The sequence below is a fragment of the Cheilinus undulatus genome, linkage group 9, assembly GCF_018320785.1.
Source record: "Cheilinus undulatus linkage group 9, ASM1832078v1, whole genome shotgun sequence".
Taxonomy (NCBI): domain Eukaryota; kingdom Metazoa; phylum Chordata; class Actinopteri; order Labriformes; family Labridae; genus Cheilinus; species Cheilinus undulatus.
In genome coordinates, this window is record NC_054873.1 from 1,559,769 (window position 1) to 1,586,863 (window position 27,095).

The 27,095-nt window shown below is 40.7% G+C and overlaps 1 protein-coding gene across 6 annotated transcripts in view; it reads left to right on the forward strand.

Moving 5' to 3' along the window:
- The first annotated feature begins 3,133 nt into the window (after positions 1-3,133).
- The window catches only part of prr5l (proline rich 5 like), a 38,879-nt gene continuing 14,917 nt past the window's right edge, over positions 3,134-27,095 (forward strand). The window contains exons 1-6 of one of the 6 annotated variants that reach the window (XM_041796136.1): positions 3,134-3,367; positions 3,475-3,588; positions 13,094-13,242; positions 15,809-15,942; positions 26,721-26,801; positions 26,901-26,949. In XM_041796136.1, coding sequence (XP_041652070.1) covers positions 15,824-15,942; positions 26,721-26,801; positions 26,901-26,949 — 249 coding nt within the window. In that variant the 5' untranslated portion in view covers positions 3,134-3,367; positions 3,475-3,588; positions 13,094-13,242; positions 15,809-15,823. The remainder of the gene's footprint in view (positions 3,368-3,474; positions 3,589-13,093; positions 13,243-15,808; positions 15,943-26,720; positions 26,802-26,900; positions 26,950-27,095) is intronic. The other 5 variants (XM_041796135.1, XM_041796137.1, XM_041796138.1 and 2 more) reach the window with 5 other exon arrangements.

A 27,095-nucleotide genomic window follows, 5' to 3' on the forward strand; every position in this document is an offset into this window, starting at 1 on the left:
CTTTGATTTAATGAGATTTTTCTTTGTGTGTGGCTGAAAGCGTCTCCTGCAGCTCTGTTTGGTGGAGAGGATCATTAATATTCTGTTCACATTCACTCTTTTCTTTTGATTTAAAAACACTCGACTGGATCTGCAGATAGATTCTGTTTACGCTTACAGACGGGATCTGTTGGTTCATTATTATTTCTAACCATAAACTTACATTTACATAAACCGACAGCCAATGACAGCTCTTTTTATTGACCCCAAAAAGACCAGATGAAGCTGAGGTTTGTCATGGTCAGGATTAATGCGAGTTTTTATTTAATAGAGGACCAATTTTGAGTGACATTAACCCTTTACCTACTGAAGCCATGTATGGAGGACAATCCACCACAGCACTGAAAACTCCAATGAAGCCTTATTTCACCCACACACGTTTCCTAAGGTTGCCAAACAATGCCTACTATTCAACAGAGACAGAGGGAAAAATCTCACAACATCCCCAGCTTCGCCAACTCTCCACCTGTCTTTGAATGACGTCATTCTTTAAAGCAGGGGTCCTCAAGTACATTTGCACAAGGAGCAGATTCTGGATTCAGGTCTAACCTGAGAGCCTGACAAGGTCAACATTTAACCATAACTGTCAACCTCATTTTCATCAGTGATATATATATAACACTGATGAAAGGCAAAAATGATGAGTTTAAAGGCTCAAATCTGAGATAAAAATTCCTACTTTTTAGTTCAAAAGCCCAGAACACGATATTAAAAATAGAAAAATGTTTTTAAAGAGCAAATATATGAGGAGAAGGTTTGAAATCAGAAGTCTGAAAGATCAAAATATGAGATCAAATTTGAAATCATGAGTTTAAAAGTCAAAATATGACTTAGAATATCAAATTGTGAGTCTGATAGTTCAAAATGTTGTATTAAAAAGCCAAAATTAGGAGTTGGAAATGTCAAAATATGAGCTAGAATTCAACATGATGACTAAAAAAGTTAAAAATATGACTTAAATTTAAAATTGGGAGTCTAAAAGGTCAAAATATGATACAAAAAGTAAAAATAATTTATTTTAAATGTCAAAATATGAGAAAAATTTGAAATCATGAGTTTAAAAGTCAAAATATAGGATTAAAAAGCCAAAATAAGGAGTTGAAAAGGTCAAAATATGACTTAAAATTTAAAATTGGGAATCTAAAAGATAAAATGTGACATATAAAGTCAGAATTATGAGTTAAAAAGGTCAAAGTATGAAATGAAAAGTCAAAATCGTAGGTTTGAGATGCAAAACCGAAAATATGAAATAAAAACCCATTTCCCCCCCCACATTCTTGACTTTTTCAAAAAAATTTCTTACTCTTAACTTTTTCAGATTTTATGGTTTAAAAAGGATATTTTAAATAATCAAGTTGAAGTTTATATTTTTATACTGGAGTAAATCTGCAGACCTCAGACTGGCTGTAAAAATAACAGAACATGGAAGTGGATGGGACTTTGGCAGCGTCAGACCCAGCCTCTAGTGGTCATGAGGGGAACTGCAGCTTTCTACACTAAAGCACTAGTTTAGTTTCTTTCATCACCATGGTAACTGGAGTTTCATTTACATTTTAAAACAGATATATTCAACCACACATCCTTTATAGAGCTGGCTGCAAAAAAAAAAAAAAAAAAAAAAAAAAAGGCCAACTTTCTACAAAAAGTCAGTTTCTGTCATTTTATTTTATTTTATCTTCCAAAAGGATAATTCTGTTTTTCATCTTTATTTTATTTCTCTTTTAATGAATACATTTAAAAACGTACTTATTTATTTTCTCATTGTACCCTCTCATATATCCCTCTTTATATTTTTATAGATGTATTATTTTTATGGCACTCCTTTATCTGCAAATGTTTTTTTCTGTTTTTAATATTATTTTTTAAAAATCTTACAAATAAAAAAAACTTGTAGAAACAAATAAACTGAGTGTACTTTTTGATTTTAGAACTCATCATGAATATTGATTGGATAAAGTTTCCTGAACCAATCATATTCCTGAAGGCAGGAAGGTACATCAAGCTAAAACAGATCCATACAGGAAGCTGAGGCCGTACCTTCAAAATAAAGCTCCAGCATTTCACCTAAATGTTGAAGAACGCCATTTCAAGAACAGGAATCAAAAGTTGAACAAGATAAAACGAATAACAAATGTAAAGGTTTTATCTTTAGGCACTACGCTTCAACATCAAAATAATAACTAAAATATGAAAATAGGAAATAAAGCAATTCATGTTTATTTTTCAACAGATGTTGACTTTTGACTTTATTCATTGATTTTTTGACTGTTTTTTGGGGCTAATTCAAAACTCCTGTATCATTCATATGCACTACCTGAATAAGCCAACATTGGATTAAATTGTCCGCTGTGAAAAACATTAACTAAAAAATTTACTGTAGAATATTTAATAAAAATTTCCCCCATTAAAAAAAAAAAAATATTATTTTCATGACCTTCAGTCCTGACCTAAACTGCCAAAAACTTGAATATTTTGGTATTTCCCTTTAAATGACAGTTGACTAGGTTTTTTTTCCTTTTTTTTTAGTTTAGTTTAGTTTAGTTTAGTTTTTTTTCTGAATGTAAATATCAGGTGGGGATTTCTAAAGCAAAGTCCTCCTGGTCATGTCAAAGTTTGAATTTGGGCAGAGTAAACTACAGGCCCTTTAAAAAAGAGTTTGAAATTTAATTCAAAAAAGAAAACAACCTGCCTACTAAAATAATTTCAGCAAAACAGAATTATTACAGAATAAAAGTCAACCTGTTGGAATTTAAAGGTCCAAAGTGATGACAGAGGGTTTCAAATTTGTGTTCTGTATTAATTACAGTATAAAATTTGTCTTAATTAACGGACTTCAATAAGTTGTATTATCTGTTATATTTTAATGTATTTCGCCTTTAAACTTTATTTGACATTTCCTATTGGCTGTATTTATCCACAGGCTGTTGCTTGTAGCGGTCAGTTTTAACATTTTATCTGTTGTAACGCGAAGTTGTCCTTGTTACGGTTATTGTAGCCTACGTTAAGCGGAACTTTTATTTTGAAGGCCGTAACCGGAAGCGCCATAGGTTAGCTTTGTTAGCTTGTTAGCTTGTCCTCCCGCCGCCTGTTGCTCCGTGAGTTCAGAGCGGCGGTTTGTCTCAGTTTAACCCGAGGGAGCGGAACGTTTGATCGGTTTGGGGTGCAGGAAGGGCTCCGTTACTCTCGTATCTACTCAAACAAATAAACAAACAGTTTATTTCTGTTTATTTGTTTACAAAGTGACGCGATGTGTCGATAATGAGAGCCGAGGATGAGGAGGAGCAGCGGGAGCAGAGTTTAGAGGAGGACCGTGTCTTCATCAGAGGAGGTGAGTGAGACATCCTGATGGTAGTCCGTCTCTTTTTGATCGATGTTTGATCTTTGAGACCTGAAAGTATCAGAAAACTACAGAACCTAAAACCACCTTCATCTCAGAGGACAGGTGAGCAGGACAGGAAGGAGTCCAAACTCCCACATGCTGAAACGTTTCTGCAGAAAACTCTGATCATTTACGACAAGAACGAACCCATTATCATGAGTCAAAGGCCGGTGAGTTAAAAACAGCACACCTGTTAGACAGCAGGGAAGGAAGAAGAAGGTCTACATCCACAAACGTTACGTTTTTAACCAGCAGGAGTTGTAGAAACACTCCTACAACACCAAAACATTACCAAGACACAAGCACAATTCTAACACACCTATAAAAGTAGGGACATGGAACAAGAGGCTGGAAAAGTTTGGAATTAAACTGGGTTAACTGGGAACAGCTCAGGAATAGGGCTGGGCAGTTAATCACAAATTAGATTAAATCACAATAAAGCGTGCTGCAATATTTAAATCACAGACAGTGTCATTTTACTTTAACCTGAAAAGTGTCAAAATACCAGTTTGATACCATCTTTTTGAAAATGGGGAAGAAAAGTGAAAAAAGTCAGAAAGTAGCAAAATGGGTAAGAAGTGACAAAAAATGAGTTACAGTTGGCATAAAATGGTCCAAAAGTGGCAAAACTTTGGAAAAAAATGAGTGAATAGTGACTAAAATGGGCAAAAAGCAGTCAAGATTGGCTAAAATGGGGAAGAACTGGTATTTAATGACAAAAAGTGGTATTTGATGACAAAAGGGAGCTTAAATGGGTGAAAATGCAGAGAAAACAGGGCGAAAATGGGATAAAAGTGGCAGAAATGGGTGAGAAGTGACAAAAAAATGAGTTACAGTTGGCATAAATGGTCCAAAAGTGGCAAAACCATGAAAAAAATCAGTCAAAAGTGACTAAAATGGGTAAAAAACAGTCAAAATTGGCTAAAATGGGCAAAAACTACGAAAAAGTGGTGTTTAATGACAAAAGGGAGTGTATATGGGTGAAAATGCAGAGAAAAAAGGGTGAAAATGGATTAAAGCTGCAAAAAATGGGTAAAAGGTTGCAAGAAACTTGTCAAAATGGGTATAAAAGTAGGTAAAGTGGCATTAAATGGCAAATGATAGCTCTAATAGGCAAAAATGGGATAAAAGTGGCAAAAAAGTGGCAAAAATGGGTAAAAAAGTAGGAAAAAGTGTTTTTCACTTGCTTGCTCATGTTTGTTGAACAACAGAAAAAATGAGGAACCTAAATAATCGCATTCAAAATCGCAACATTGCGGGAAAAAATTGCAGTTAGAGTATTTTTGCACATCGTTCAGCCGTGGTCAGGAACATGACTGGGTATAAAAGGAGCATTTTAGAGAGGCAGAGTCTCAGAAGTAAAGATGGGTAGAGGTTCACCAGTCTGAGAAAAACCGTCGACAAATTGTGGACAAAAAAACAGAAAAAAACTTCTGTTTGTATTTACGTTTCACACAGCGGCCCAGCTTTTTTGGAACTGGGGTTGCACTAAAACATTGTAAACAAACACACACATGCTGAGGCTGTGAAAAGTTTATTTTTAGATCAGATTTGAAGATGTAGAAAAGTAAAGAGGGATTAAAAACCTCAGCCCTCTGAGAGAGACGTCACGTTCAGCAGGCAGAAATCCACCACAGAAGAAGAATTAGAGAGGCCGTTGTTTTCTTAAAACCACATGAGAGGGAAAAAGACCAGCATGCTTTGCAGCTGAAGGACAATTTGGGGTTAAAATAAATAGTGATTCATATTCTGTAGACTGGAAATAAACACTCTAATTCAGCATGGCTGTAATCTTCTATGTGAAGATAAACAGTTTAACAGTAGACGCTCACGGTTTCAGAGGTAAATGTCTCTGATCAGATCCTCTAACAACATTTCAGTAATCTTTAGATGAACATTTTTAATCCTGGACCCAGCCAATCAGCTTTCTGAATACTCACAACTGTAGAACATTTGATCTGGCATCCCAACAGTTTTCAAAAACAGACTAAACGTGATTTTTTTTTCCAGTTGTAAAACTACACATCCCACAATCCACTGCGTCTCTCTGTAAACATTGTGAATGACAGCTGTTCAAACTTTACATCGATCCTCTTTCTACGGTTGTCTTTATAGCAGTGTTTAACTGTTAGTAATAATGCTGTGAACGATGCTGTCACATTCTAGGACAGTGTTACTCAACCAAAGAGCCAAATGGTTGAAAAATTCCTTTAAAAGAGCCACAGTCTAAGAGGTGAAAATGGGCAAAAACAGCTCGAAGTAGCAATAATTATAAGTTAAAGGTGGCAAAAATGGTCTAAAAGCAGCAAAAAAACAATAAAAAGGGGTGAAAATGGGGAGAAAGGTTGGGAAAAGGGTCAAAAAGTAGCAAAAATGGGTGAGAAGTGTTAAAAAATGAGTTACAGGTAGCAAAAATTGGTCCAAAAGTTGCAAAAACAAAGCAAAAAAATGAATGAAAAGTGACTAAAATGGGCAAAAAGTAGGAAAAAAAGTGGTTTTCAAAGGCAAAATGTAGCTTAAATGGATGAAAGTGGCAAAAATGGATAAAAAGTAGCAAAAATGGGTGAGAAGTGTTAAAAAAATGATTTACAGGTAGCAATATTGGCCAAAAAGTGGCAAAACAAAGCAACAAATGATTGAAAAGTGACTAAAATGGGCAAAAAGCAGTAAGGAGTGGCAAAAATGGGCAAAAAATGAGGAAACAAGTCGTATTTAATGGCAAAATGTAGCTTCATTGGATGAAAAGTGGCAAGAACTGGTGACAGTGGGCAAAAAAATGGAATAAAAGTGGCAAAATTGGTTAAAAAAAAGGGGGAAAAAATAAGTTGCAAAAATGGGAAAAAAAGGCAAAAATGTTTTTTTTATGGCAAAAGGTAGTTTAAATTGGTGAAAAAGGCAAAAAAAAAGTTTTCTTTTTTTGAGGTTTTCTGTGGGAATAATATTTCAGATTAAAAAGAAAAGAGCCACAAAGAATCACTAAAGAGCCACACGTATCACTGCTGTAGGATTGTGGGTAATGTAGTTCTTTCCCCGTAGATTGTAAATAAACTGTTTATCTTAGAGGCTGGTACCATTCATCTTGTGTTGTCTACGGGAGCGTGTGTCACCGTTTCACCCTCAGGTAGCTCATGATAAATCTACCGTGGATATTTCTAACAGCCAAATCAGTAATTGAGAAAATGAGCATGGTTTGTAGAGCAGGAGCCACACTGTTGAGCTCCAGAAGAATGCTCTCTTATTGAATGGCCTTTTGGGAAATGTAGGCGGTGAAGTCTCAAACAGAAGCGGCTGTAATGACAGTAATGATCTCCTCCCCTGTCTCTGTTATAATGACATTATTCTCTCTCAGTGCCTTCTCATGACAGGAAGCCTCTGCTACAGGATTAGCACACATGCTAACGTTCATAACTAAACACATCATACATCAGCACACCTCTGAGTCTGCCGTCACAGGTTACAGACGTGTTTCATGTCTTTGATCACGTATAGAGAGATACATCTGATGGTTTTATCAGGCTTGATTTTAGGCTTCAGTGGTGAGTAAAGCTGGTGGAGAAGTGTTGTCTGTTGAGCTTACAGGAGCTGTCATTGATACAGTCATTATGGCACACTGAGGGGCAGGACGGTCCCATGGTGAGAAAGAATGTCCCCCACATGTAGATTTTTTCACTCTAATGTTAATGCTTGCTGTAAAGTCCTTCATTGACTCTGTGGTGACTATCAAGGTATACAGTGCTAACTGCTCAAGCTCTGTCAGGCTGATCAGGGATCAGGAGTGAACAGCCCTTTTTAAGTCCAGCCACTAATCCTCTCTTGGATTGAAGTCTGGGCTTTGACTCAGCCATTCCAGAACATTCCCCTCATTGTCTTTAAATCATTTATGTGTAGCTTTCTCTGCATGCTTCGGCTCATTGTCTGAGTGGAAAATAAATCTTCTCTAAGCTGTAGTTCTCTGTCAGACTGAATATGATCGTCCTCTAGGATTCATTTACCCTCTACCTGTCCAAGCCTTGCAGGGCTGGCTGCTGAGAAGCGTCCCCACAGCATGATGCTGCTGAGAAGCGTCCCCACAGCACGATGCTGCTGAGAAGCGTCCCCACAGCACGATGCTGCTGAGAAGCGTCCCCACAGCACGATGCTGCTGAGAAGCGTCCCCACAGCACGATGCTGCTGAGAAGCGTCCCCACAGCACGATGCTGCTGAGAAGTGTCCCCACAGCACGATGCTGCTGAGAAGCGTCCCCACAGCATGATGCTGCTGAGAAGCGTCCCCACAGCATGATGCTGCAGAGAAGCGTCCCCACAGCATGATGCTGCAGAGAAGCGTCCCCACAGTGGGGATGGTGTGTTTGTGGTGATGTCAGTGTTTGGCGTCTTGTCTGTTGGTCTCAAAGCTCCATTCTGGTATCACCAGACCAAAGACCTTTCTTCCTCTTGACCATGGAGTCTCCCACAGTCCTTCTGGTGAACTCTAGTCCAGATTGAATCTGAGTTTTCTCCAACAGTCTCTTTCTCTTTGCCACTATCCCATAAAGCTCTGACTGCTGAAGAACCCGGCCAACAGTTGTTGTCTGCAGAGTCTCTCCATCTCAGCTGCTGAAGCTTGGAGCTCCTTCAGAGTAGTCATAGGTGTCTTGGTGTCCTCTCTCACTAGTCTCCCTCTTGCACGCCCACTCAGTCTGTGAGGACGGTCTGATCTAGGCAGATTTACACATGTGACATATTCCTTCATTTCTTGATGATGGATTTAACTGAACTCTGGGGGATGTTCAGAGACTTGGAAATGTTTTTGTATCCATCTTCTGACTTAGTCTTTTCAATAACCTTTATTCTGAGTTGCTTGGAATGTTCTTTTTTCTTTGTGGTGTAATGGTAACCAGGAATACTGAATAATTGTGAGACTGCCAGCACCAATCGCTGGAATTAGGTCAGTCACTTTAAAGGGGGTGACTATTTATGCAATCTGTTTTCAGTTCGACATTAAAGAGGATTTTTTGTTATTTATTTTGGTAAAGAGATTATATTGATCATGATTGATCAATAAAATCAATAAAAGGGAGATTACTTTTTACAGGCTCTGTGGTCGTAACAGCAGTGTTGAAATCTGACATGACGTTAAAGCGACTCAGCGTTTACTCTAACAGGAAGTGATGCCTGCTGAGATATTTAGAGACTGAGCTCGACTTCACACGCTGGCAGGGTGGAGGAGGATGTGACGGAGGGAGGGGTGACCTTTCTTTTGATGACTGGTTTTGGTGTGTACCAGATGGGTCGCCATGGTGATGGACAGTTACAGGGACAGTTCGCATGATTTTTTAGCAGAGCAGAAGGTGAGATTGTTGTTGGTTTTATATTTTGGCGGAGTGATTCATCTCCACAGACGTAGAGGATCTTTGACAGATGCTGAAGGACGTTGAAGTTCCAGCGAGTCTCTGCAGAGTGGAACGTGTGAACACTACATGTGTTGAACTGAGCACACATGGTCACACTCCCACACACAACCTGGACCCACACAGACGACACGGTGACGAGGTCCTGATTGTTCCTTTACTGCTCCCTCGCCTTGGAACGTTCTGGATAACAAATGTTACAGACTTTCTGCTGTTTGCAACAAACAAATCAAACAAGAGGAACTGAAATAGCTCAACACAATGAATGCTTCAGGTGGTTTCCCCAAATTCAACCAAAAATAAAACTTCTAATGACTCTCCAGTCTCAGAATGATTTGACCCCTGAACAGAATTCCTCTCTACAGCTCAGATATGTAAACCAGAGTGGTTTCATCACACCTGATGAACTAACCCAGGCTTCATTAGTGTCACCAGGTTTGTTTGACCTGGAACACCTGAAACACCTGAACCAGTGGTTCTCAAATGGTGTGCTGAGGCACACTAGTGTGTCTCAAGGCAAGTCTAGGTATGCCATGGGAATTTGTACCATACGTTATTACTACGACTTTATGTAAGTACTGTAACCAGGCCCGCCCACAGATCTGGACCCCTGAAAACCCCCAGAGGATGGGACCTCCCCAGTTGGGATTTATTGATGATATCAGTGTATGTGTGTTGGATCAGTAGCATTGGTGCCAGCATCCTGGCTAACAGTTATCTCATTGATAACTGAAAAGCATGGCAAGCTGTTATTGCCAACCATTGCTAGCCATTTTTGCCACTTCTTTTGACAACTTCAAACATTTTGCTGTTTATTTTTTATTTTTTTTATTTTTGCATTTAGTCACTTCTTATTACCACTTTTGACCCATTTGTGCTACTTTTTTGGAACTTTATGCCACATTTAACCCATTTTGGCAACCTTTTTGCCACTTTTCATGCAATTTTGCTATTGTTTAGACATTTTTCCATCACTTTTAACCCCTTTTTACCACCCTTTAGCAACTTTAACCCCTTTTTACAATACAATACAATACAAGAACTTTATTTATCCCCGAAGGGAAATTTAATCGTCTGGGAGTCTCATCTGTTTACTTTAGAATTATACAGTCTAATAGCTGATGGTATGAAAGATTTTCTAAATCTTTCTGTCCTGCAGCGCAGGGATAGGAGCTGTCCACCACCGTTGTTTCTTTGCTCACTGAGGGAGATATGAAGTGGATGATCCATGTTTCTCAGAATGGCCTCCACCTTGCTCAGTGCGCGTCTCTCCACCTCATCCTCCAATGAGTTCAGTTTAAATTTTACTGCTTGATTTTTCTGATTTTACCTACCTGTGGCAAACTTTAACCCTTCTTCGCCACATATCTTCAACTTGTGATTTATTTTGCCTCCTTTTTTGACACTTTCACCCCATTTATGACACCTTTTTGCCAATTTGTGCCAACTTTTGCCTTCATTTGACCACTTTTTTGCCCAGTTCTGCCATCTCCCCTCATCTCTCCTTGTCTATCCCGGTCTCCCCCATCTCTCCCTGTCTCCCCCCATCTCTCCCTGTCTCCCCCCATCTTTCCCTGTCTCCCCCATCTCTCCCTGTCTCCCCCATCTCTCCCTGTCTCCCCTATCTCTCCCAGTCTCCCCCATCTCTCCCTGTCTCCCCCCATCTCTCCCTGTCTCCCCCATCTCTCCCTGTCTCCCCCCATCTTTCCCTGTCTCCCCCATCTCTCCCTGTCTCCCCTATCTCTCCCTGTCTCCCCTATCTCTCCCAGTCTCCCCCATCTCTCCCTGTCTCCCCCATCTCTCCCTGTCTCCCCCCATCTTTCCCTGTCTCCCCCATTTCTCCCTGTCTCTCCATCTTTCCCTGTCTCCCCCATCTCTCCCTGTCTCCCCATCTTTCCTGTCTCCCATCTCTCCCTGTCTCCCCTATCTCTCCCTGTCTCCCCTATCTCTCCCAGTCTCCCCCATCTCTCCCTGTCTCCCCCATCTCTCCCAATCTCCCCCATCTCTCCCAGTCTCTTCCCATCTCTCCCTGTCTCCCCCCATCTCTCCCAGTCTCTTCCCATCTGTCCCCGTCTCCCCCATCTCTCCCAGTCTCTTCCCATCTCTCCCTGTCACCCCCATCTGTCCCTGTCTCCCCTATCTCTCCCCGTCTCCCCCATCTGTCCCCGTCTCCCCCATCTCTCCCAGTCTCTTCCCATCTCTCCCAGTCTCCCCCATCTCTCCCCGGCTAGTCCCATCTCTCCCTGTCTCCCCCATCTCTCCCCGTCTCCCCATCTGTCCCTGTCTCCCCTATCTCTCCCAGTCTCTTCCCATCTCTCCGTCTCTCCCCATCTCTCCCAGTCTATTCCCATCTCTCCCTGTCTCCCCATCTCTCCCTGTCTCCCCCATCTTGTCTCCCCCATCTCTCCCCTGTCTCCCCATCTCTCCCTGTCTCCCCCCTCATCTCTCCCAGTCTCTTCCCATCTCTCCCTGTCTCCCCCATCTCTCCCAGTCTATTCCCATCTCTCCCAGTCTCACCCAGCTCTCCCAGTCTCCCCATCTCTCCCAGTCTCTTCCCATCTCTCCCAGTCTCCCCATCTCTCCCAGTCTCTTCCCATCTCTCCTGTCACCCCCATCTCTCCCTGTCTCCCCATCTCTCCCCGTCTCCCCCATCTGTCCCCGTCTCCCCCATCTCTCGCAGTCTCTTCCCAACTCTCCGTCTCTCCCCCATCTCTCCCAGTCTCTTCCCATCTCTCCCTGTCTCCCCCCTCTCTCCCCGTCTCCCCATCTGTCCCTGTCTCCCCTATCTCTCCCAGTCTCTTCCCATCTCTCCGTCTCTCCCCCATCTCTCCCAGTCTATTCCCATCTCTCCCTGTCTCCCCAATCTCTCCCTGTCTCCCCCCATCTTTCCCTGTCCCCCCCATTTCACCCTGTCTCCCCATCTCTCCCTGTCTCCCCCATCTCTCCCAGTCTCTTCCCATCTCTCCCTGTCTCCCCCATCTCTCCCAGTCTATTCCCATCTCTCCCTGTCTCCCCCATCTCTCCCAGTCGCCCCCATCTCTCCCTGTCTCCCCCATCTCTCCCAGTCTCTTCCCATCTCTCCCTGTCTCCCCCATCTCTCCCAGTCTATTCCCATCTCTCCCAGTCTCCCCCATCTCTCCCAGTCTCCCCCATCTCTCCCAGTCTCTTCCCATCTCTCCCTGTCTCCCCCCATCTCTCCCCCTTTCTGCCTCTGACAGTGAAATCAGTATTGACCTCCTCGCTCTCTGGCAGACTGCAGCCAAACAAACAATGGAGTGTTTGTGTTGACGGTCAGCACGGGGCCTCTCATTGGCTGTGATCAGAGGAGACGGCACTGTGAGAGCCGGCGGACTCGCGCTGAGCTGTGACATCCCATCAGCCACCTGGGCAGAGACCCAGCCGGGGAAGGGAGTGGCTCATTGAATTCTCTGTGGGTGGTTTCAGACGGTGGTTCCCGATCCACTGGGCCCCCTTACTCATGTCTAAGAGGAGCTGAGGCCCCACACAAAAACCTCACATAGTTCCGTCAAGGACGCAGAGTTGTTTTTATCATCTAAATCGCCTAAAACACAAACATGCTTACCAAAAGGCTGTCTTGCCATTTTTAACTGCTTTTATTCTGAATGTAGTAAGTCAACACTCATTTTTGCCACTGCAAAGTTTCTGATAAAGGTAGTCCAGTTATCCTCAGGTAGAGTCAGATATCCTCAGGTAGAGTCAGATATCCTCAGGTAGAGTCAGTTATCCTCAGGTAGAGTCAGATATCCTCAGGTAGAGTCAGTTATCCTCAGGTAGAGTCAGTTATCCTCAGGTAGAGTCAGTTATCCTCAGGTAGAGTCAGATATCCTCAGGTAGAGTCAGTTATCCTCAGGTAGAGTCAGATATCCTCAGGTAGAGTCAGTTATCCTCAGGTAGAGTCAGATATCCTCAGGTAGAGTCAGTTATCCTCAGGTAGAGTCAGATATCCTCAGGTAGAGTCAGATATCCTCAGGTAGAGTCAGTTATCCTCAGGTAGAGTCAGATATCCTCAGGTAGAGTCAGTTATCCTCAGGTAGAGTCAGATATCCTCAGGTAGAGTCAGTTATCCTCAGGTAGAGTCAGTTATCCTCAGGTAGAGTCAGATATCCTCAGGTAGAGTCAGTTATCCTCAGGTAGAGTCAGATATCCTCAGGTAGAGTCAGATATCCTCAGGTAGAGTCAGTTATCCTCAGGTAGAGTCAGATATCCTCAGGTAGAGTCAGTTATCCTCAGATGTTTCTGATAAAGCTGATCTTCTGTCTTTTCAGATGCTGTTGAATCTCAGCGTTGAGGCGTGTCTCCCTCTGCAGCTGCGTCTGTTTGTTTCTGTAACACTGGCACTGTTTTGATCTGAGAGTTTGTGGCTGAGGCTGCAGTGAAGGTGTGAACTTCCCCTGTGATCCTGTTTGAGGAGAGGGTGAGAATTGTCTAATATCTCAGCTGTAAATGAGCCCTCTGTTTCCTTTATGTGGACGTGTTCTCTGGTGTTGGAGGGCTTGAACTTCAGCAGCAGACCAGATCCAGGACCCAAACCTCACTTTTATAAAAGAACTTTCCTGCAGCTTCAACGTACAATTAGTGTTGAGTCATTCCAGCCATGGCGACCACGACAGACGTCTCTGTCTGCGGTAATCACATGTGGCTGCTGCTTTTTATTTAATGGTAAAAAATGGACTCATGTCTACAGACAGTAGGTTTGGTGTTATGCTCACAGATAGACACAGTTTCTCATTCAGTGAAAAAAACCCCAAACATGTAAGAAAGGGACTGAAACTTTCCCATGGGGACTAAAATGAAACGTGTGGTTTTAGAGAGAGCGTTGAAGGATAATAAACAGAGTCTGTTTCAGAGAAACTCTGCTGCAAACACGTCTTCCTACATGCATTTTTACCAGAGTGTGAAAGCTGTCGCCCTGCAGAGCTGAGCGCGCCGTCATTTGTGTCTGTGGTTTCTGGAAAGCGAGGCAGAGTGAGACCTCTGTGCTGTAAACAAACACATATCTCGGGTCAGTGTGGTTCTACAGGAAGTCGTGGTTTGGAAGACGGCGATGTTTCTTCGCCTCTAAATTTATCAAACGCTGACAGCAAGAAGTAAAACCTGCACCAAAGCTGCTGTCACAGCTCTTCACCCAGAGTGTGATCAGACCTGCTCTCTTTATCGCCTTTATAGCTGTATTACCTTAGACCAGTGTAACTCAACTCTGCTCAACCAAAGAGCCAAATTGTTGAAAAATGCCTTTGCAAGAGCCACAATCTAAGCGGTGAAAAGTGGCAAAAATGGTAAGAGTGACATTAAAATATGTAGATGGTGGCAAAAATGGGGCAAAGTAGACATATAATGGAAAAGAAAGGGTAAAAAGTGAAAAAACAGGTGAGAAGTTACCAAAAATTGAATTACAGAATTACAAAATGGTCATAAAACAACAAAACAGGGCAAAAAATGAGTATAAATATGACTAAAACTGGCAAACAGGGAGGAAAAATGGGAAAAAAATTGAAAAATGAAAAAAAGGAGAAAAGAGTGGCAAAAGTGGGGAAAAGCGTGGCAATTAATGGCAAAAAGGCATCTTAAATGTGTGAAAAGTGGAAAATAAAAACAGAAAGTATTGCAAATAGCAAAAAGCAGGATAAAAAAGGCAAAAAACTGGTGAAAGAATGGCAAATACGGGATAAAAGTAGCTAAAATTTACAAAAAGTGGCAAAAAGAAGTAGCTAAAGCAGATGTGAAGCAGTGAAAATGGATTAAAAGTGGCAAGAAAATGGCAAAAACTGCAATTAAGGGCAATGTAAATATACAGACAAAAAATAATAGTTGGCAGTTAAAGCTAACTGTGTAAGTGTGTGAAACAAACTGAAAAATATGACTTTTAATAGATAATTCCTGAGGTCAACGTTTCCCTTTTTGAGGGATTTCTGGGAATAATATTTCAAATTGAGATTCAAAAGAGCCACATGTTGAGTATCACTGCCTTAGACGGTCATGCTCCCCAGAGGATGGATGCTACTGATTCTGATGCTCTGACTTCTCCTGAGCACCAACATCAGCTTCACATATGTCACATCTGACACTGACATATCTCCACAGATATCTGATAAACAGATGAGCATCATATTTACTGCATATTTTCATTTCCCCAGCAGATAGACCACACTGACATTCAGTCCCCTCACATCTCCTCATGCACCGCCTCAGGGCTCATGATTATTTTGGTGTCATTTAATCTAAGACTCTTAGAAGCTTTTGCTTGGACTTTCTATGAGATTCATAAACCGGGATCAGGTGTCGTCTATTTTTAATACCGTTTCACCCAACACAAATTTCCCTGTGGCTCAGCACCGTCACAAGACGTGATCATATTAAAGCATCCTTTTTTATCGTGTTCTTTATTTGACAAATTTAGTCAGCATCATTACAGGAGTTCTGTCATTACTTTCATTACACACTTAAAGACCGTTTTAAGTGAAAATAAATCTGTTTAGGTTTGTTATGACAGCTCACTGTGTTATGAACCTCCAGGCCAAATTTCAGTCACATAAAACATCTCTAAGTTTATAAAATTAAGCTTCAAACTCATAAATGAGGCAGTAAAATCTGCTCCAGGTGTGGGCGTTGACTTTCACTTTAGCTGTCGAGGTTACTAAAGGTCACTATTTCTGTTTTAAGTGAAATCTCTCCAAATAAACAGGTGAATTATGATGATTATTGGTGCAAATGTTAAGCTCTCCAGAGGATGAATCTCTTTTTTGTCCTCTTAACCTCATGTAGGCTCCAGTTTGTTCATTTCATCCAAATATCTTAGCGATAACCCAGATGACTTGTATTCAGATATTCACGGCTCCCAGAGGATGAACAGTCAGTCTTCCAGCTGGCAGTTCTCCTCCTCTCTGCCTTTGTTTTCTTGTTTTTAGCACCATGAGAGGAGAATTATGTGATTCCTGATTTGCTGTTGGTTCTTTTTAAATGACAGACTCTTCTCTCCTCAGCAGCCGTGGTGCATCATGGGATCTTTCCGGCGTCCCAGGCCGAGGTTTATGAGCTCCCCGGTTCTGTCGGACCTCGCCCGGTTTCACGCCAGCTCACCATCTCTGCAGATCTCCAACGCCAGCGTGTGGAACAGGTGAGAGGAACTCTGACGGCCTCATTGTTTCATGAAAGAAGAGTTTTTAAATAAAGACTCCTCTACTACACACTGTATGACTTAAAAATGAAGTTTCTAAAGAAAAAATACAAAACAGGGGAAATTCAGAACGCTTTGGAGAAAATGTGGTGAGAGCTTTTATTGATTTATTAAAAATGTATTTGAAGATGTATATAAATATCTTAAAATAGCCTTGAAAACAGTCCATAGAGTGATTTTACATGATCTAGTGTTAGTCTGCAGGGTGTCTGACAAACTGATGTTCTCACATTTGTCTCTACAGAGATGTCATGAAGCAGATTGTTAAAGTTTTAGGTTAATTCTGATGAGAGCCTCCTCTGAATTAGAAAGAAACTCAGCGTGAGGGCAGACGTGTTTACATGCCAAACATTCATGAAGGGATTTTTCTTTTATTGTTGCAGGAAAACTTTGGGAAAGAATGAAAAGAGGCTTTGAGGATTTTCAGTCTCAGGTTTCATCCAAGTATTACAAACTCTTACGTAACTGTTTACAATCATTTAATGAAAGATTTTTAGCTGTTAGAGGCTTCTGCAGGTTCTACTTCCTCCTCTAACTGTGATATTTCAGATGTTTACGCTGTTTCTGCTTTTCTTCTGGTCTTTTACTCTGTTAGTGATAGAAGAGCAGTGTCCTTTTAAAACAGGAGGGTCAAACTTGAGGTCCGCGGGCCAAATGCGGCCTGTGGTAGGGTTAAACCCGGCCCACAAGATCAGATCACATTTCTCTTCTAACTGGTCCAGTGCTATGAGGTCTGCAGATTTCCTCTAGTATAAAAATGTAAGCTAAACCTCGGGGATTTAAAATCTCTTGTTAATTCAGAAACATCTGAAAATGTAAAATAATTAGATAAAAAGTCAGAAACGTGGAAAAGAAATTAATTTGTGTTTTCTTTTTGTTTTTTCAATTTTCCATCTTAAAATTATGACTTAAACTCATGATTACGACTCTTTATTTCAGATTTTGAACTTTTAGACTCACAATTTATAACTATTATCTCATATTTTGACCTTAAAGACCCACATTTTAAAACTTAATCCCCTTTTTTGATCTTTAAACTCTATATTTTGACCCTTTAAACTTGAGTTCAAATTTTACTTCATATTTTGACCTTTTAGACTCACAATTCAAATTTTTTATCACATATTCTGACCTGTGAAACCCATGATGTTGAATTTTATCTCATATGTTGATATATAAACTCTTGATTTAAAATTTTGTTTTATATTTTAACCTTTTAAGACTCACTTAAATTTTTTCCTCATATTTTGACCCTTTAAACTTGTGATTCCAGCTCTTATTTCCATAGTTTTAACTTTTAGACTCACAATTTAATTGTTTTATGTCATACTCTGACCTTTGAAACCCATGATATTGAATTTTATCTCTTATTTTTTATGTTTTAAGACTCAATCTTATATTTTGACCTTTTAGACTAAAAATTTTAAATTTTGATAATTTCATATTCTGAACTTTAAAACCTGTAATACTGAATTTATCTCATATTTTGGCGGTTAAACCTGTGATTTTTAAATTTTATTTTATATTTTGACCTTTACAACTCACAATTTAAAATTTGATCTCATATTTTGACACTGTAAACTTGTGATTTCAATTCCTATTTTCATATTTCTTACTTTAAGACTCAGAATTTAATTTTTTTTCCCATAAACTGATCTTTAAAACTCATTTTTTTAAAAATTTTATTTCATATTTTGACCCTTTAAAACTCATTTTTAAAAATTTTATTTCAGATTTTGACCCTTTAAAACTCATTATTTTGAATTTGAAATCATATTTTGACCGTTCAGGTTCTCAATTTTGAATTTTGTCTAAAGAAATGTCCTTCTAAAATAATTATTTTGACTTTTAATTTTGTGTTTTGGCTTTTTGAACTAGTAAGTTTGACTTTTTGTCTCAGATTTTTAGATTTTAAACTTTTTTTTTTTTTTTTTTTTTTAATTTTTAATTTTCAGGATTATTTATCATCAGTGCTGTTTTCCCCCCATAATGCATTGCTGATGAGACTGAGGTTGGCAGTTCCTTGTTAAGCGTTGACCCTGGTAGACTTTAAGGTTGGACCTAGATCCAGAGTAGGACTTCCCTGTTAGAAAATGTCTTTAAGTTGAGCTGTTGATGGTCAAAGATTCTTTTAAATCTCCTTAAACCTGGGACACTGAATTTCATAATTAACCAGTCTGAAAATGTGAGAAACCCCACATGACTGATAATGACAGATTCAGCAGTTTCGTTTTTATCATGTGTGGTTAGATGACGAGCAGAGCAGACTAACAGATGAACTCACCAACACTGAGAACTCTCTGCCACTTTAGAGTGAATCAGCTCAGTGTGGCTGTTGTCAGATTTCTACATTCGCTGTAGCATCAGTCTCTCTCCAGCTCCCCTCTTTGTCAGTTCCACTGTGGGATGTCCCACTGCGGGGGGTTGTAAAAGCGTGAGGCGGGCCTCCCTAGGGGGGAGCCCAGGGACTTCAGGGAGGCACAGACACACCAACCAGAAAACAAAAGTGGTTTGCCTAATAAGCTCTGCAGTGGTTTGGGTGAAACTGATAGATTTTTAGTAAGATATGAGAGAGGGGAAATTCTGGAGTCAGCAGAAAAGAGGAAGTACAACGACTGTGTAGAGTTTAGGGTTTTAAGGACGGGTCCTGATGATGCCCCATGGTCCAGAGTCTACAGAGAGGTTTAGCTAATGACAGCATGTGTCAGCTCTGACGCGGTATGGAGACTAAGCTGCCAAGTTTGGTGTCAAAGCTGCTCCAGCTTCATATAAAAACGTTTAGGGCCTCTTACTGAAGGAATCAGACATGCATACTTTTCTTTTCAGCTGGAGAGAAATGTGTGATAAAGTTTCAGACTAAATGCTGGACAGTCAGAGATGATGGGAGGTCACAGTGTGTATGTTTTTGTTCCTATACATACTATTCCACCAGATATCATCCTGCTGCTGTCTTTCTGACTTTCCTCCTGGCTGAAGTCTGTCATGGGATAACATTTAAATGTCCCAATATTTTGGGGATTACTGTGACCACATCTTCAGCTACCCGTACATCAGAACACTTTGAAAAGATTTGGAAAAGACTCTTGGAAAACTCTCAGCTCACACCTGCTCACATCTAAAGACAAGTCTTTAGAGTTTTTAGTTGCAGCCTAGTCTCAGACTGAGATTTTACAAAGACTGTGAATCTTGCAGGGTCACTATTTACGGCAATTTTTTCCCACCATGCTCCTCTTGCTGGACGGTTCATATTGGTCGGGACCAGGGCTTGACATTAACTTTTTGCTCACCAGCCACAGTGGCTAGAGGTTTTGCAAACTTACTAGCCACTCGGTATTTCCACTAGCCACAATTTTGATGTTGGAAACTATGAGCTAAATGCCAAATTTGGTACAAAGGTTATGATACAGTATGACACACGTGCTCTACTTCTCCTGTCCTCTGCTCTTTTCTCCTTTAAACTTTATGGTGGAAACGTCTTCATATGTGTGTCTAAAATTAATCAAATATCTGTTTAAATAATAAATGACATATATTTGGTGCATGAAGCTCACATTTAAAGAACATTAAACAACTGTACTGTCTGTTTTTTAATGATAGAAGCAAAAAAAATCCCTGTTTAGTTTAATTTTCTTTGACTTTCTTTGACTCAAAGAACGCCATCAACAAACAAAGAATATAGATGGAGTATTACTCAAATAATACTCAGACACACTGCACACCTTGGCTCGCACGAGCGAGAGAGAGAGCCACAGCTGGAGCACACACACACAAACACACAAACTGGAGAGAGAGGCGCTTTAAAGCAGAAGGAGAAAGTTCAGGTCTGAGTTTATCCTCCAACACTCTGAAACTTTTGTCCCTAAACAGATAGAAGCCTTCAGTCTACATTACCAACACGCCAGTGCGAGTGTGTGCCTGTATATGTGTGTGAGTGACATGTTTATGTGTGTCATACAGCATGAAAGCCCTTGGCGCTGCATAAAAACGCACTAATGAATGAAGAGACCAGAAACTTTTCAGTTGTTTTGGGGAAATTTGAGGCTTGTATGTGCCAAAAACGCCTCTCTGTACCAAGCCTAAATCATAAGGGCTAACTGACAAGCACTTTCAGAGTGAAGCATTGTGACACTGATAAATTCAACCCACCATTGTGGCTAGTTAGAGTCCCGCTGCTACCTGCTACGGCTGAAATCCACCTGAATTTGGCTAGTTGGCGGGTGTAAACGACAAGCCCCGGTTGGGACCTTCGACGTTTCACTGCCGGGGTTTCTTGTTTGTTCATGCCGCTCTGCTGCTTTTGTGGTTGTTTTGACCGGCAGGTTTCCTGTTTCCTGTTTTTGTCAGAGCTCATCTATTGGTTTTTGAAAAGATTACCACCTTAAACTTAACGATAGAGATGACGGGAGCACGCCGTGACTCCAGTAAGACTCCTAAAATTTACTAAAGACTTTCAGTTTTTAGTCTGTGACTGTGAAAATATTTTGGTGTAAGTTAGATGCTGCGTGCTGCAAACTGGACAGACAGCTGGAGGGTGTGTGTGCAGAAGAAAACGTGTCAGACCGCTGTCAGTCATCACCTTTATCATATTTTAGTATTTTCTCTCCCAGCAGCACAAACTCTAGATCTGTCTGCTTTCCACGTTTGATGTTTTCCTCTATCGGCCGATGTCGATCTCTGATTTTCGTGGCTGTGTTCGTTGTGCTTCCTCCCTCAGTCATCTCCCTTCCTGATTGGCTACTGCTCTGTTCTACCTTGTCCTTGATGTTCCCACACTACAGGATTCCTGATCCTAAATGGTGAACCTTTAATCTGAACTCTGGTCGGAGGGACCCCTGGCTGTCCTTATAGGCCATTGATCATCAACTGGTGGCCCGGGGGCCATATCAGGCCCCCTAAAGCTTCTTGTCTGGCCCCCGAAAGATCGTTAAATTCAGAAAAGGTGTTGTGGTTTTAAGAGTGTCCTTTGTCCTTAAATGTCTGCAGCTGTTAAATCCATCCCGCAAAACAATATTGAAATAGTTTGAGAATGACTGAACATTTGATCTGTTTTACAGAAATTTACTGTCATAATTAGTACGTATTTAGAATTAGGGTTAAGGCTGACAGAAGTGTTACTTCCCAGTCTAGGGGAACCTGGACATAACACAATGTGTGGCCCCACTCATCCCACTCCCAAGGAAGCCAGGTATAACAGAAGTGCTGCAAAAATGACCAGATAAAGTGGTGAAAAGAGGTTAAAATGTTTTAAAATGGTTAAAGAGAGAAAAATGGGCATAAAGTGTCATAAATTGGTTACAAATTACAAAAATAGTTCAAAAAGCAATGAAAATGGATTAAAAAGTGGCAAAAATATAAGAAAGGTGGCAAAAATGGATAAAAGAGTGGCACAAAGAGGAGAAAACATGCAGGAAAAGTGGTTAAAGAATGGCAAAAATTGGGTCAAGGAAGCAAAAAGGGGCAAAAACTATCAAAAATTGCTTGAAAGTGGCAAAAATACAGCAAAAATAGCCCAGTAAATAAGTGAATAGGGGTTTAAGAGTGGCACACAAGGGAAATAATTGGCAGGAAAGTTGCAAAAGGAGGTTAAAGAGTAACAAAAAAAAAAGGTGAAAAGTGGCATAAATTGGTTAAATGTTGCAACTATTGTTGAACAAATGTAATGAAAAAGTGGCAAAACTGGATGAGTGGCAAAAAGTGTATAAAACATGCAGGAAAAGTGGTTTAAAAGGGTTAAGGAATGGCTAAAGTTGGGTTGAAGAGGTAAAAAGGGGTTAAAATGAGTTAATACTGGTGTTAAATGACAATTGTGGAGGGCCCATTCTCTGGGATTTTCAGGGGCCCTGACAGTTCTGGTGTCAGGTCTGTCTCCTTGTGGTCTGCTGCATTATAGATAACAGGGATAGATCTCACTGGTAATGACTAAAATGTCCTGCGGTTTGAAAGAAAATACAAATACTACTACAATGATATTTCAATCAGACCAAAATATTGATTTAATATTTGTGTGTTTGAAAGTCCGGCCCCCAGAGTTTCTGTCCAGACTAAATCTGGCCCTTGTACAGGAGTTCTTGATGACCCCTGTTATAGGCGGTCATAGTGGAGGAATTCACTCTTAATACACTACAGAAAACTCCAAAGATAATCTGTAGGACTGTCATAATCAGATCTGTGCAGACGTTGGTCAGATCCACATCCAGATCCATTATCTTGAGATCCTATCAGTGAAAGATTCCTCCTCATGGAGAGTTTTCTTAAACCAGGAAGCTGAAAACAGAAACAGGAGAGAGAGAGGGAGGAATGTCATGCTGGAGAAGAGCTACAGCCTTGGGTTTGAACCCCTGCTGTCTGCTTGGAGGACAGACCCTTAGAATAAGTTTATATCCTGATATATCGCTACATGATTTTAGTAGCTCTGCACCCTGAGAGTTCATCCTCATGAACTCAGAGACTAACGTCACGCTATCTGACCTCTGTCAGACTCTTTAATCCCAAAACACCAAATACAGATATCATCTGTTCAGCAGGGACACGGGCTGTCTGGATGTATGAGATAGTGTGTGTGTGTGTGTGTGTGTGTTATGAGTCTAAACATCAGGTTATAAAGAGGAATAAAAAGTGCTGTCTAGTTTTTCCAGTCTCTAGCGAGGTGAGCGGGTTTATTTAAAGGTGGAGGTTTCTGATCTCTGGACTCTTAATGGAGGTCTGAAGTTTGGTTCATTTGTGAGATTAGCATCGCTATGAAGAATCAGTGATACGTCTATGCAGGCACCATGTTGGAGGGGTGGTAACGAGGCCGCCCATAAGGAGGGATAAAGGGGACAAATGAGGGGCCACGGAGGTCGGCAACATCATGGTCTAATGTGAAGTTCAGCTGCGATGAATATAATTTATATTTAACCTGAATGATAACCATTCTGACCAAAGCAACAACAATGAATTAGATTTGTTTATGCTGTATTCAAATACACTCTTTTGAAACGTAAACCCCTTTAAATAAAATAGAATGACCTTTAATTGGTGATGTTAACAACCAGGATGGACGTACTGAACTAAACCATTAGTAAAGTCACGTCAGACTTCATGGCTAGGCTATCATGTATAAATGTCAGAAAAACAGAGAATAAAGTAGAAGACACTGAGACAATTTTTACTGGAAAAGAATAGAATAATAACAAAGTGACCAAAAAAAAAATGGGTGAGAAGTGGAAAAAAGGTTAAAGTTGGCCAAAAAAAGGGATGAAAGCTGCAAATATGGGCAAAGAGAGGTAGCAGAAATGGGCAAAAAGTAGCAAACATGGGCAAATGGTGGCAGAAAGTTAGAACACGGCACAAACACAGCTATAGATGGCTAGAATGGGAAAAACATGGCAACAAGATATTACAAATATGGGCAAAGAAAGTGCAAAAATGGGATGGAAGGAAAAATAAGTGGCACAAATTGGCTCGGGTCCATTCTCTGGGTTTATCAGGGTCCATTCTCTGGGTTTATCGGGGTCCATTCTCTGGGTTTATCAGGGTCCATTCTCTGGGTTTATCAGGGTCCATTCTCTGGGTTTATCGGGGTCCATTCTCTGGGTTTATCGGGGTCCAGTCTCTGGGTTTATCAGGGTCCAGTTTCTGGGTTTATCAGGGTCCAGTCGCGGGGTTTATCAGGGTCAATCCTCTGGTTTATCAGGGTCCACTCTCTGGGTTTATCAGGGTCCAGTTTCTGGGTTTATCAGGGTCCAGTCGCGGGGTTTATCAGGGTCCAGTCGCGGGGTTTATCAGAAGCCCAGACAATTTTGTAGGAGGCCCTGGTTGGTAGGTCTTTGTCCATAGGAAAAATTCTGGTTCTGGTTCTGACTAAACGGTCCTCAGACTGGTTCTGATCCTGACTAAAGGGTCCTCGGACTGGTTCTGATCCTGACTAAAGGGTCCTCAGACTGGTTCTGATCCTGACTGAAGGGTCCTCAGACTGGTTCTGATCCTGACTAAAAGGTCCTCAGACAGGTTCTGATCCTGACTGAAGAGTCCTCAGACTGGTTCTGATCCTGACTGAAGAGTCCTCAGACTGGTTCTGATCCTGACTAAAGGGTCCTCAGACTGGTTCTGATCCTGACTAAAAGGTCCTCAGACTGGTTCTGATCCTGACTGAAGGGTCCTCAGACTGGTTTCGATCCTGACTAAAGGGTCCTCAGACTGGTTCTGATCCTGACTAAAGGGTCCTCAGACTGGTTCTGATCCTGACTAAAGGGTCCTCAGACTGGTTCTGATCCTGACTAAAAGGTCCTCAGACTGGTTCTGATCCTGACTGAAGGGTCCTCAGACTGGTTTCGATCCTGACTAAAGGGTCCTCAGACTGGTTCTGATCCTGACTAAAGGGTCCTCAGACTGGTTCTGATCCTGACTAAAGGGTCCTCAGACTGGTTCTGATCCTGACTAAAAGGTCCTCAGACTGGTTCTGATCCTGACTGAAGGGTCCTCAGACTGGTTCTGATCCTGACTGAAGGGTCCTCAGACTGGTTCTGATCCTGACTAAAGGGTCCTCAGACTGGTTCTGATCCTGACTAAAGGGTCCTCAGACTGGTTCTGATCCTGACTAAAGGGTCCTCAGACTGGTTCTGATCCTGACTAAAGGGTCCTCAGACTGGTTCTGATCCTGACTGAAGGGTCCTCAGACTGGTTCTGATCCTGACTAAAGGGTCCTCAGACTGGTTCTGATCCTGACTAAAGGGTCCTCAGACTGGTTCTGATCCTGACCTGTCCATAAGAGTTTCCAGGTTTCTGCAGTGCATCCTGAGAGCATGAAGGTCTACAGTGTCCATATCTAGTAGGTTCCCCGGCCTCGTGCATGCTGGTGCAGCTCCGTATGTGCTGACTTTATTTCTCCATGATCCGTAGAAGCTCTCTCTCCTCGGTGCGCTCGGCCTGTTTCCTGCTCTCCGGCTCTCTGCAGGATGTTTAGGAGGAAGTGAAGGTGGCAGCGGTTCACGTCCTGCTGAGTCTTCTACAGGGACGGCTGCACGCTGACCGACACACTTCACAATGGCAGCATTAAAAATACAGATTTACGGGCTGTTTCTGGTTGTGAGGAAGCAGCTGGAGCAGAGGGACAACTTCTGATTTCTTTTATTTTTATTTTCTTATTTTTATCACCATTTCTCTGACAGCTTTACGCACAGATGATGCACCACAAACTCGGGCTGCTCCTGACAACATCTAGTCCCCAAAGAGACGTCTTAAACCAGGGCTGTCAAACTCAATCACAGCAGAGGCCAGACTCTGATTTTAGGTCTAACCTGTGGGCCGAACAGGGAGATAAAAAAAAGTCTAAATGTTAAGTTTAAAGGCTCAAAATCTGAGATAAAAAGTCAAACTTACAAGATCGAAAGGTCAAAACATGAAATTAAAAGTCCAAAAAGTTTTTAAAAGGCAAATGCATGAAATAAATTCAAAATCATAAGTTTTAACAGTCCAAATATGAGATAGAATTCAAAATAATACATTTAAACTTCAAAATGAGATTAAAAAAAGTCAAAATCATAAATTTTAAAGGTCAAATTGTGAGATAAAACTGGAAATCATGAGTTTTATCAGTGAAAATATGAGGGGAAAAAATCAAAAGCATGAGTTTTAAAGTCAAATATACAAGATAAAGTTTAAAACAATAAGTTTTGAAAGTAAAATTGCAAGATAAAACCGGAAATCATGAGTTTTGTCCGTGAAAATATGAGAAAAAAAATCAAAATCATGAGTTTTAAGGGCAAAAATATGAGATAGAATTGTAAATCATGAGTTTTATCAGCCAAATATAAGATAAAATTCAAAATAATACATTTTAAACTTCAAAATATGAGGTAAAATGTCAAAATCACGAGTTTTAAAGTCAAATATACAAGATAAAGTTTAAAACAATAAGTTTTGAAAGTAAAATTGCAAGATAAAACCGGAAATCATGAGTTTTGTCCGTGAAAATATGAGAAAAAAAATCAAAATCATGAGTTTTAAGGGCAAATATGAGATAGAATTGTAAATCATGAGTTTTATCAGTCAAAATATGAGATAAAATTCAAAATAATACATTTTTAACTTCAAATTATTAGATAAAATGTCGAAATCATGAGTTCTAAAGTCAAATGTACAAGATAAAATTCAAAACAATAAGTTTTAAAGGTCAAATTATGAGATAAATCTGAAAATCAGGATCTTGAGGATATTTTAAATTATTGAGGTTAAGTTTATATTTTTTATACTGAAGAAATCTGCAGGCCTCATATTTGTGGGCCAGTTATAGTAAATATATTAATGGTCTGTTGGGCCAGGTATAACTGTACCACGGGCTGGATTTGGCCCCCGGGCCTTGAGTTTGACACCCCTGTCTTAAACAATATTTTTGTCCAAAAATCAAAGCAGAAAATACATAAGATGATTGATAAACTCCTTAAATGACAAAAACGCTCTGATTTTTCTCAATAAATGAGCTGGAACATGAAATGTTTCACATTTAGCTTCTAAAAACAGCTGTTCCACCGTAGTGAACCAGAGTCCTCTGGTCTGGTAAGACTAGTAATGAATGATCTTTTGAGGAAATGTCACAACTGAGCATTAAACCATGGCAGGATGAAACTAAAAACAAGTAAAGGACAGCTTTCATAGATGAGCTGGTTTAGATTTCATCCACCTTAAAAAATCCATGACTTTTTGATCCTTGACCTTTGTTTGTTTGTTTGTATCCTCAGTGTCCAATCAGCTGTGATCAAGGTGTTTCAGGGCGGAGCTCTGCAGACTAACGAGCTGTACACCCTTAATGAGAGCATCAGGTGAGCAGAGCGGTGGTATGATGTTTCACTGATAGTCTGGGGATATTTGAAGAATGATTTTGATGGAAGCGTGTCCTCTGATTCTCTCTGTGTCTGCAGGTGGCTCCTAAAAACAGACATGGGCTCCTTCATCACCGACTACTTCCAGGTAATCACTCTTTTATTTCTTTATTACATAAAGCAGATGTTGGAGCAGAGGATTCTTCTGGAGCAGTCTTTGGATGTGTGGAGCTTCTCTCTGGGTGGATTTAGTCTGACAAAGCATGTAAACACTGAAGGTCAGTGAAATGACAC